Genomic DNA, 10,312 nt, shown 5'->3' with positions numbered 1-10,312 from the left:
CAAACCCGCCTGAGAGCAGGACCAGGCCAATCCTGCTGTGCTACCATGCCCCCCAATGGTTAAATAAACCATGACAAAAAGTGTGTGGTGTATAATGACGTAGTAGTGACATAGTGGGGTATAATGAACATGCAGTAGGATTGTAACAAGATCCTTCCTTCAAAGTTATGTAGGTTCTCATAATCACTTCTTCTGGTAAAAATTCCTTTAGTTGTAACATGACTACTTTATTTTTTAACTGCCAGGAAAACAAAGACACATAACCCGCATTTAGATTGCCTCATACGTAGTCATACTGGGATGGGAGAAGAGCAGGGACATCTAATCAGATTTGTTTCAGCAGCTTTAGAGCAATTCACTACCTTCATGGCTCTCATAAAAACATGACATAGTTCCTCCTTGTTCACACTGAATTTTGACATCCAACTCTGGTTAAGGGGAGGGTTAGTGCCTGACTCTTGTAAACCACTCATTCCAACAGCCACATTCTATGTATATTCTATATATTTGAAAACAAAAAAAAGTATGTTGGGCACAAGTAAAAGCTGGCCTGAAATCCAGAAAGTAGAACCAACTCAAAATTGTTTGTCATTACTTTATTATCTTTGCAACGGCGTAAAAACCAAGAACAGATATTGGAGTTTTTCCATGTAAAGATTTTACATACATTTATTCAAATGTTATATGCACTTTGCCTTGAGTAGCAAGTCCATTCCATAGCGCATCAGCGCACGGTACCCAAATGCAGCTGGTTAAACAATAGAAGAAGGAGGGAAGAAACCTGCACACTTACAAAGGCTTACTGGCACATCTGAAGACCAGTTCAACTGTTTGACAAAGTCCTTGAAAACAAGGGTATGTTGAGAGGCTTGGTCTTCAAAATGCTGCACTGCCCACCATAAATAGCACCTGAATAACAAGTACTAATGTTGATGTGTCCAGCCATACCATGTTCGTGAGCAGACTTCATTGAAGAATGACTGTTATAAATCGGTTTCTCACAATATTGCATTATCTGGCAAAATAACAGAAAAACAAATACAAATGTCCTCAAAGTCAATTAAAGCAGATGTGAATTATAAACTTACCAGCCTATTAAAAAAAAAAAAAAAAAGTAAGTGAAACAGTAAAAGTGTTTGCTTAGTCAACCACACTAATAATATCCTGTATGACTTAGTCATTAATCTGAGATGGTAAATGTTAATAGAACATGCATAAAAGTGACTTTAAAGATTTCTTTACTCCTACTGCACTCTGCATGTTTCTGCCACTCATTAAACAGACCCGGTTCTTAGTTATTTTATGGCTATAATCTGCTGGCAGATCAGACAGCTGGGTTTGGTGACATCATTTACTGTACTCAGTCAGCTAAATTTCAGCAAATCATAAACCACCCCTGCAATCAATGGATAGATAGGCAGCCAGGTTTCAATTACTCATAATGATTTCTGGGCACTGGGTGATTCATGATACACCTCAGCTTCATTATCTGTTCAGATAGATGAGAGCCTAATTTGGTCAATGTAAATGAGTCCCTTACTGCCAAAACCTGAATGACTGCAGGCCCAGATGTCGAAGATTACCCATCATTGTCAGACATTTATTCTTCTGTCATTACACGGACCAACACGTTCAGCCTCTAATTTACCTACCCAATTACACTGTATAAATGCTGAGCCTGATACGTCTTACCAAAATAATGAAAGAATGTTGCAACTTAATTACTTCATAATCACAAAATGCATGTGGCACACACTGCTTGTGTACGAGTCAAATCAGCCCTCTAACCCGGTGTTATAACTGTGATACATCTCAAACTTTCAACCTATAACAGAGTCTTCCAGTTTTTATTTAATACAAGGATTACTGTTGTGACATAATCATGCCACAACTTCACTGGTCAGTCTCTTAGTTTGTCCTTGTGGTGTTCCCTATGTGGTTGTTTGGTTTGATAGACAAAAGATCAAAACAAAACGTAAAGTGCCATACCACCAAGTCACAATCCAGCAGACCCATATACCATTCTACCTGAACAACCGATCTGACAGGCATCTGGAAGCACAGCACTGTGTTCCACGCCAAGGCCACATACACTGAGAAAACAAAGAGGTGTTATGACACGTTTGTTTTTCACATTCCACATCGATGAAGTGGATATCAGGGACTAACTTCTAAGTGCTCTTCCTGGAGTTTTCACAAACATAGCACAACTGCTACTTCCAAATTTCAAAAAGAAAGACAAAAAGATACAATGGCCTTTTTGGTTAATACTCAGCAGTGCTTCTGTAACCTTTGACCTAGTGTTTGGGCAGGACAGGACAAGATACATGAGTACTGCGATCTTGACAGGGATGAAGGTGGCAGGGCAATGTCCATGAGACCAGAAGCAGGGGGGAAGTTACTGGGTCATCTGGGCCTCCATGGCCTGTGCTGTCCACTCGGGCACTGCCTGGCTGATCTTCTCCAGAAGGTTGTTCACCTGGAAGCACAGCGACTGGATCTGCTTGTCCCACGTGGGCAGTGGCTCCCGAGCTGACAGGGTAGAACAACAAACACGCTCCATAAGTGGACAGAACATCTTAAATTATATGCTCAGTTACCAAGGAGAACAAAAAGCTCAAATTAAAGAGCCCAACGACATTTCTGTACAATTACAGATTAAGCAAACCCAGTACGTATTCATTTATTTTTTAAACAAAAGCCTTTCAAAATAATAATCAGCAGGAAAGCTGTTGTGCTGCTAGTATGTTCAAAACAGCAAGGCTCCCAAAATGTGTGATGCTGCTCTGCATTTTTAAACAGAAACACAAAAAAAGCCATTCTTAGTCCGTTTCTTTAATTCTTCATTATCTGCTTCTTCTAACAGGCTTCTTCAGTGCCACTTAAGGTGTAGCCAGTATCCAACGGCTGGGTGAAAGTCATTCTTGCTAAACCCATACTCACTTTCAAAGTGGACAATGCCATCTATTTGATCAATGAAGCCATTCATGCGGCCCTCTGTGATCATCTGAGAAGCAATCTTTTCAGCCTGTCCACAAAGACAAAGAAATGGTTGCTGACATGTCAAACTACACACTGTCTTTGACACATGGCTCACAATTTGGCTTCAGTCAAAGACTACATCACAGACAAACAAATTATTCTTCCATCAAGTTTCAATATGGAAAACATACAAATCTGTCTTTGTGAAAAGGTTACAAATCATTGATGACATGTTAGAGGTTAGTCTACCTGCAACACAGTGCGTAATATAAAAATTACTCAAAGTAAAAATACTATATTTTGAGTGTATTCTGGTTGAACCAAACATAAGACAAATATAGCTCACTCCCATTATAATTTCAGTATACAAGTTCAGCTGACAAAAGATACTTGTGCACATTAAATTAAAACATGCATGTCTTTCCTCCTTGATAACATATTTCATGAACACAGTAAAAAACTGGTTTACACAAGTCATCACAAAAGTCAATTTCACCAAGCATGTAATATGATGCAGCAAAAAAGTAATAAATGACCACAGCTCCATCCCTTTATGCTTCAAGAACTAAAATAATTTTGAAGAATGAAAATGTAATACAATCATCAATAAATTTCTTACAAAACCTACAAGTGACTATGAAATCAAAAAAATCCTGACATAAAAATAAATATTTTAGCTCAACTAGTTGAGTGCTGTGCTCCCAACACTTTATCACCGTCACCAACATCTTTTTGCTTGATTACACCAAAAAAATGTCTTCCCATGATTTCATCCTGAAGTGGAAAATCCAGATCATTTGTCCTTGTTCAGACTTACTTACCCAGGAGAATTCACAATCAACCGCTAAGCTCTCCATATCAAAGTCCAGCTGTTTACACTATTAAAACCACTATGACTTATTACATATAAACTAACAGAAACTACTGCTGAGTCCACCTATGCAAATAGTTCTGAAAATTCTATATCAGACCACAAAAACATTGTGTTAAAAGAATGCCAATGTCTCACAACATCAAAGTACAGGTGGTCCCCGATTTATGATGGTTTGACTTCACGATGGTGAGCTGGCAACAGACATTCGGTAGAAACCATACTTCCAATTTTGATTTTTTCCCGAGCAAGCAATACTTTCTCACGATGCCGGGCAGCGACAGCAAACCACAACTCCCATTCTGTCACGCAGAGGTGTGTATTAGGTGGATAAAATGGATTTGATTTATGATGGGTCTCAGGGAATGTAATCCCATCGTAAATCAGGGACCACCTGTAACTTAACTGCTCTAATTTGTCAATTCGGAGGTTATCAAAACATAACATGTGTGCAGTGTCAATTGATAATAGCTACAATATATTTTGTTTTGCTATAACAAATGATAAATGCGAAACTTTCAGCTTAAGAAAATGCATTTGATGTTATAGCTGAAGTACTTTCAATAATAAATCTATTATAAGGGGAGTGCATGCCAGAACTTAGCGACTGAGAGCACCATGTTCCAAATTCAGTTCAGTTTATTTTTACTGCATTTTGGTTCACACTTGTGATTTATTAGTAAAGTAGTGTATTTGTTCCCTACCAAGTTGCATCTGTAACCAGGGGCATCCTCATCGGAACAATCGCCCTGCACAACGACACACATTTGATTCAAAATACAAGCCACTGAGAGACGCTCAAACTCCTGCCACAAAGCTGCAATTAAACTTCCATATGAGCAAGACGTGATTTATAAATATTAACACTAGTATCCCCTTTCTGCCACAAATATAAACAAGGCATTTAAAACTGAGCCACATTAACATCCAGCAAGAAAGCCTACATCCTAAAGAGACCTCCTATAACTCAAATTTAAATTAGAAGCTAAATTAAAAGAAATGTAATGCATTTGCTTTACCCCTACTGAATACTAAGAATGGAAGAAATTAAAATCTATCCAAAGAACATGAAATGGGTCTGGTTCTAATCCCCTTACAAGTTAACTTAATTGCATAAAAAATTTCCCCTGACAATCTGAGGTATAATCCTTTGACTAAATTTAATGGAAGTAAAATAATGTTCAGCACCATAATATAAACATACACTGGCTCCTCATGTAACAATCAATTTACAGATTTTTCAAAGATACAAACATTTATTTATTACAAAGTTGCATATTTTCCTTTGCTTATCTACCGCATAAAACTGCTGTCTATAGCATACCAAACGAGAAGTGCGTTTACCGATAGAATGGTAGTACCGCACCAAATCAGAATAGAAGTGTAGGACCACCTTAATTCAGCTAGCTTCCACAGTGTTCAGTTTGTGTCTGGTACTTGTCATTGTTGGTCAATCTACTAGTGCCAGTTAGAACAACTGTGTCACAATGGAGACCAATGAAAATAATTAAAGTGGAAGAAAAGATGACAAAAATTGCACCTGCTTACAGGATGAATGGTCAACAACTGGCAATGACTAAGTGTGTAAAAATAACATGTTGTTTTCAGTAGTTTTAGTATTAATTTTAATGCAACTCAAAGTTAATTAAAAAAAAAATTATACCCACAGTTTTTATACAACCTAAACATCAAAAAAGGCTGTATTATTAAACTTGTATTAATCTGCGGTAAAAGTGACTTTGGACCTACAGCTTTTTCTGTCCCAACGATTCTTAAGCTGAGGAGCCACTGTACTCAAAATTATGTAAAATAGTAAAAATATAAACAAGGAAAATATACAAAAAGTGTATTTTAAAATGGAAATCTTATGTTCAATCATTCAAAGCAATTTCATAAATTTTTTTCAGTAGGGAAGTCAGTAACCCCCTCAGTTTCAGTTTTAATGGTGGTGTGAAAAAAGAACCAAAAACAGACCATTTCACTGGGACAAAAGTAGAGTATGAAAAATGTCCAGAACAGCCTCTATGCATTCATTCCTCACCTTTGCAGGTGGTATCTCAAGCAGCGCACCCAACTCTTCAAAAGTGATGTTGTTGTACAGTTTGCTCGCAGACAGGAGGTTGTGTTCAATGACCGCTCTGTCCAATATACTGGAGCCTACGGCACAGAGGAAAATAAGTCAACACAGTTTATTCGACAAACGATAGTCATTTACAGCCATTATTTTGATGCCTGCAGGGTGATCTTAAAATATAAATATGCAAAAACAAAAAAGTAATTTTGTTCAAAAGAACAAAAAAGTCAGCATTACTGAAAACCAGACCGAAACATTAAAGAGCATAAGAAGCTACAGCAAACAAATAGGCGGTTGAGAAGATGCTAACCGTCAGCAGTGGTAGCTTTCTGGTGTGGCATAAGCATGGCAGCAAACTCCTGCAACTGGTTTCCACGGATAATACGGTCCAGGTACATCTTCTCCAAGATGCCATAGGCCGCAAGCTGCTGGCAGCGCTCATCCTTGAAGAGGGTGGCAAGCATGCGGGATCGCTGCTGACCTGGGGATACACCATCCCGAGGGAATTAGTGACATTGCAAATCAGAACACAGAGCCATAGCTTGCATACATTTTACTTTCACATTTATTCACTTAGACACTTTTCTCCAAAGCGACTTACAATGGATACTATGTAGTGTTACTAGCACACACACCTTATTCATCAAGGTGACTTACACTGCTAGATACACTACTTACAATGGGTCACTCATCCATACATCAGTGAAACAATCTCTGTGTCATTCATGCACTATGGGGGAACTGAACAGCATGTCTTTGGACTGTGGGAGGAAACCCACACAGACACGGGGAGAACATACAAACTCCACACAGACTTAGCAGGGTTTGAACCCATGTTCTCTCACACCACCCAGGCGCTGTGAGACAGCAGCGCTACTCACTGTGCCACCGTTGCCACCCAAACATAAACACAACACACAAAGTGCAAAAATTATCCAAAATTACTATTTTATTTTAAAAATCCCTTTAAACTATGTATATAAACAGCCACCCAAGACACCATGTCTACAGCAAAACAATACAAATCATTGTTTAGCTGTTGGAAAATTCTTGCCACAAACAGCAGAAGAAGCTGAACTGTAATTGAGAAAGGGTTTAAACTCAGTGTTGGACAAGTGCTGTCTGTGTAAATACAGAGACAAGCAGTTGTGAGTGAAAGACGGGTAAGAAATGCCTGCGGCTAAACTGTCAACAGAAAATACTGCTACTTTTACAAAAAAAATGTCATCAAGGTTAATTTAATCCGCTTAGAGTGACAAGAGTAATGTCACATGTAAGACAAGGTTACCTGCAGAAGCCAGGATGGTGCAGTGAAGAGCGTGTTTCAGGGCCTCCAGTCGCTCGCTCTCATGGACAATGGATTTGTATGAGAGCTCATTGTACCGCTGCGCTGCCTCAATGAACTTCCTCCGGTAGTCTAAGACTCTAGCGTAACATACCTGGGGAAGAGCATAACAGTTGTTCACTGACAGACAGAACTTTCAGGCTTCATTTCCATGAAAAGAATACCTTGCAAAGCACCCAACCACAGCATCCCTATGAATCACAGAAAAATTTTGTAGCTCTGGGAGTAATAATGAACAGTTTTTTAAAATCAAAGGTTACTGCTTTGCAGGTTTATGAAACATTCATTTTTATAATTATTTTAAAGCCTCTAAAAACAATAAACAAGTTAATAGGTTGCAATACATTGGCAGTAAAGACTGTATTTTAAAAAAATGGCACCTTGTAATGAATCTGCAGCTGTTCATTGGTGGACTCATTCTGGAGCAGAGAGGCTCGGTTAATGTAAGCCTCTGCTTGGACAGGGTCATCATCTTCCAAGTATAGGCGGGCAATCTTCAGGTACGTGTCTAACTTGTAATCTACATTGTATTGCCTACAAGAAAATTACATATGTATAGCCAGACATGCAGACACCATGTATTTTCTACCTGATGTACACAGCATTTTTTTTTTTTCTTTTTAATTAAATGTCAACTTTTTTCAAGCTTCAACAAATATTTGTACAGCAGTGCAAAACATGGTGAGAAAGTGCCACCACACTTAAAACTAAAAGTGGAACTTTCTTGCAATATTCTATTGAAATATGTTGATATTCATTTTGTTAATCAGCTAACACCTTTATTCAAAGTGACTCACAGTATCTGACCTATTCATATGGGTATGGGGGGTGTAGTGGTGCAGTGGGTTTGGCCTGTGCCTGGTCTCTGGTGGGTCTGGAGTTGAAGTTCCGCTAGGGGCGCCTTGTAACGGACTGGCATCTCGTCCCGGGTGTGTCCCCTCCCCTCCAGCCTCGCGCCCTGTGTTGCCAGGTTAGGCTCCGGCTCGCCGCAACCCCACTCGGGACAAGCAGTTTCAGTCTGTGTGTGTGTGTGTATATATATATTATATATATTATATATGGGTAGGTCTTTGTATTGGAGCAATTTAGAGTGAACACTTTGCTTATTATTAATAATACGACTATACAGGGGGTGGGCCTTAAAACAGAAGCCCAGGACCTCCACCTAAGCCACTGTGCTACTTACTCTACAAAGTGTTGAGAACCCCTTAACTCAAACCATAAAAAGACACTGTGACGGCCACTTGCTTTTGTCCCGTTTCCAGAGGGATGCCCACTAAAACTTGGGCAGCGTTTCTCCAGTCTTCTTCCTTCTCGTAGATGGTGGCCAAGTGCTGTCTGATGGAAGCCACCTGAGGAACACAACAGAGCCCACAGCCGCGCGTTAACGCGGGGCTTCCGAGACAAGCGAACGTGCGAAGGAACAAAGCGCCGACACAACGGCGCACTCACTTGTTCTTCAAAAGAAATGACCCTAGGCTGGATCCTCTCCAGGGTGAAGTGGCAGACTGCCTTGGCCGTACTGTCGGGGAGGTTCGGGAGGTGAGCGCAGAAGTCGGTGAGCAGCTGCCTGGAGATCACCAGGCTCACGTTCTCATTGACCACTGCGAGGGAATGTGGGAGAGAACACGACTCGCATCGGTAAACTGCTTCCGTGGAAACTGCATTCTATAACTCCGCCGCAGTCATCGGTCAACAACAACAGAGACTGCGGCGTCACCCAAACGCCTCTTATTCCAAACTGTTTAAAACCGAAAGGCGACTTACTGGCTTCAACAAAGGCCTTGAGGGACTCCAGCTGCTCCCCGTCAGTGAACTGAAGAGCCTTTTCCAGTATCTGTCGGTACCTGCAACAAAAGCAACGTGAACCCATCACTCAAGTAGCTCGCACTGTGCCACGTGACTTACGTGCTTTTTTTTTTTCTTTCTCTTAAAACAATCCGAAAGAAAACACACATCCAACCAGAAAAGTAACTCCTGACCTTCGCCAGTCTTTTAAACATCACTAAGAAACGGAGGCAGCCAGATGAGGACACGTACAGAAACCATGGCATTTCTACACTTCACGAACTGGTGAAAGTCTGGAATATTCGAATCGTACCACGAGACATTCATTCGGCGTGATTAACGATGATGTACTTCAGAAAGAAAGAAATAAGAATCATTTCAATTAAAGTTCAACACCACCAACAATAATAACTAGAAAGAGAGAAACTGCTCAGTTAGAGCTCGCTGTTTGGCAAAAGCAGCACAAATGTCATGACCTGAGTGTGGGACTCAACACAACAACATGAACTGAACTGCACTCCGAGCTCAGCGCCAGAGATTTCCTTGGCTAACTGTGCCTTAAAACCCGAGATGGCTTTTTATATAACGCGATGATGATGATGATTCTCACAACGTGCCGGGCCATTGACTCCAGCCAGGTAGCTAACCCAGAGAACTGATCAGCAGGATGACTTAGCATGCAGCCGCAGGAGTCACAATCGAGCCATCATCGAAATTAACAGTTTATTTGTTTACGCAAAGACAAGATGAGGTGCAATACAAGTGTCGTTGAAAAACGCGACGCGGCTGGCGAAGGAAGGGCGCCTCGGGAGCTGCTGAGTGCGAACTGTACTAGTTTAGCCTGTTAGCTCGGCGCACGAGTGGGTAGCCGGCTTGTCACATTCAGCCGGAGTGACGACAAGACGAGTCATACAATTCGACGCGTCTGAAAGGGTAAATGTTGTGCTGCCTGCTCGTAAAATGCGCGTTTTCGTCGCTGAATTTTGCAAAGAGCCTAAAAATACTTACTTCCCTGCCAGATCCTTGTGGGATCCGCTCGAGTTCATGAGCTGCGCGAGCTCCTGCCTCACTCCGGCCGCCATTTTCTCCACCGAGATGTCAACAAGTCCGAGAGGCAGCGGAGAACCGCGAAGAGCGACGGACGGGGGGGAGGAGGGACAAGCAACGAAAAGGAGCGAAGAGGTGGCAAGAAGAAGCAACACCGCCCTGTCCTCCACGGGTGGAGCGCTGTGGCAGCAAGCAGTGAAGCGCT

The 10,312-nt window shown here is 41.0% G+C and overlaps 1 protein-coding gene across 2 annotated transcripts; it reads right to left on the bottom strand.

The window, feature by feature from the left end:
- Positions 1–581: 581 nt before the first annotated feature.
- On the bottom strand, positions 582–10,308 carry cops4 (COP9 constitutive photomorphogenic homolog subunit 4 (Arabidopsis)). 2 transcript variants are annotated; one of them, XM_029252748.1, is made up of 11 exons: positions 10,069–10,308; positions 9,040–9,119; positions 8,725–8,876; positions 8,521–8,624; positions 7,653–7,806; positions 7,216–7,366; positions 6,238–6,408; positions 5,895–6,010; positions 4,558–4,602; positions 2,944–3,028; positions 582–2,532 (listed from the first exon to the last, which is right to left on the bottom strand). In XM_029252748.1, the coding sequence occupies exons 1-11, from the start codon at positions 10,140–10,142 to the stop codon at positions 2,399–2,401; spliced, it is 1,266 nt and encodes a 421-aa protein (XP_029108581.1). In that variant the 5' UTR covers positions 10,143–10,308; the 3' UTR covers positions 582–2,398. The 2 variants fall into 2 exon arrangements, with proteins under 2 accessions (XP_029108581.1, XP_018600447.1); XM_018744931.2 differs by lacking the exon at positions 4,558–4,602.
- Positions 10,309–10,312: the final 4 nt, after the last annotated feature.

The sequence above is a fragment of the Scleropages formosus genome, chromosome 6 (assembly GCF_900964775.1).
Source record: "Scleropages formosus chromosome 6, fSclFor1.1, whole genome shotgun sequence".
NCBI lineage: Eukaryota > Metazoa > Chordata > Actinopteri > Osteoglossiformes > Osteoglossidae > Scleropages > Scleropages formosus.
Note: the sequence above shows the minus strand (reverse complement) of the source record. Positions and strands in the feature narration are given on the sequence as shown.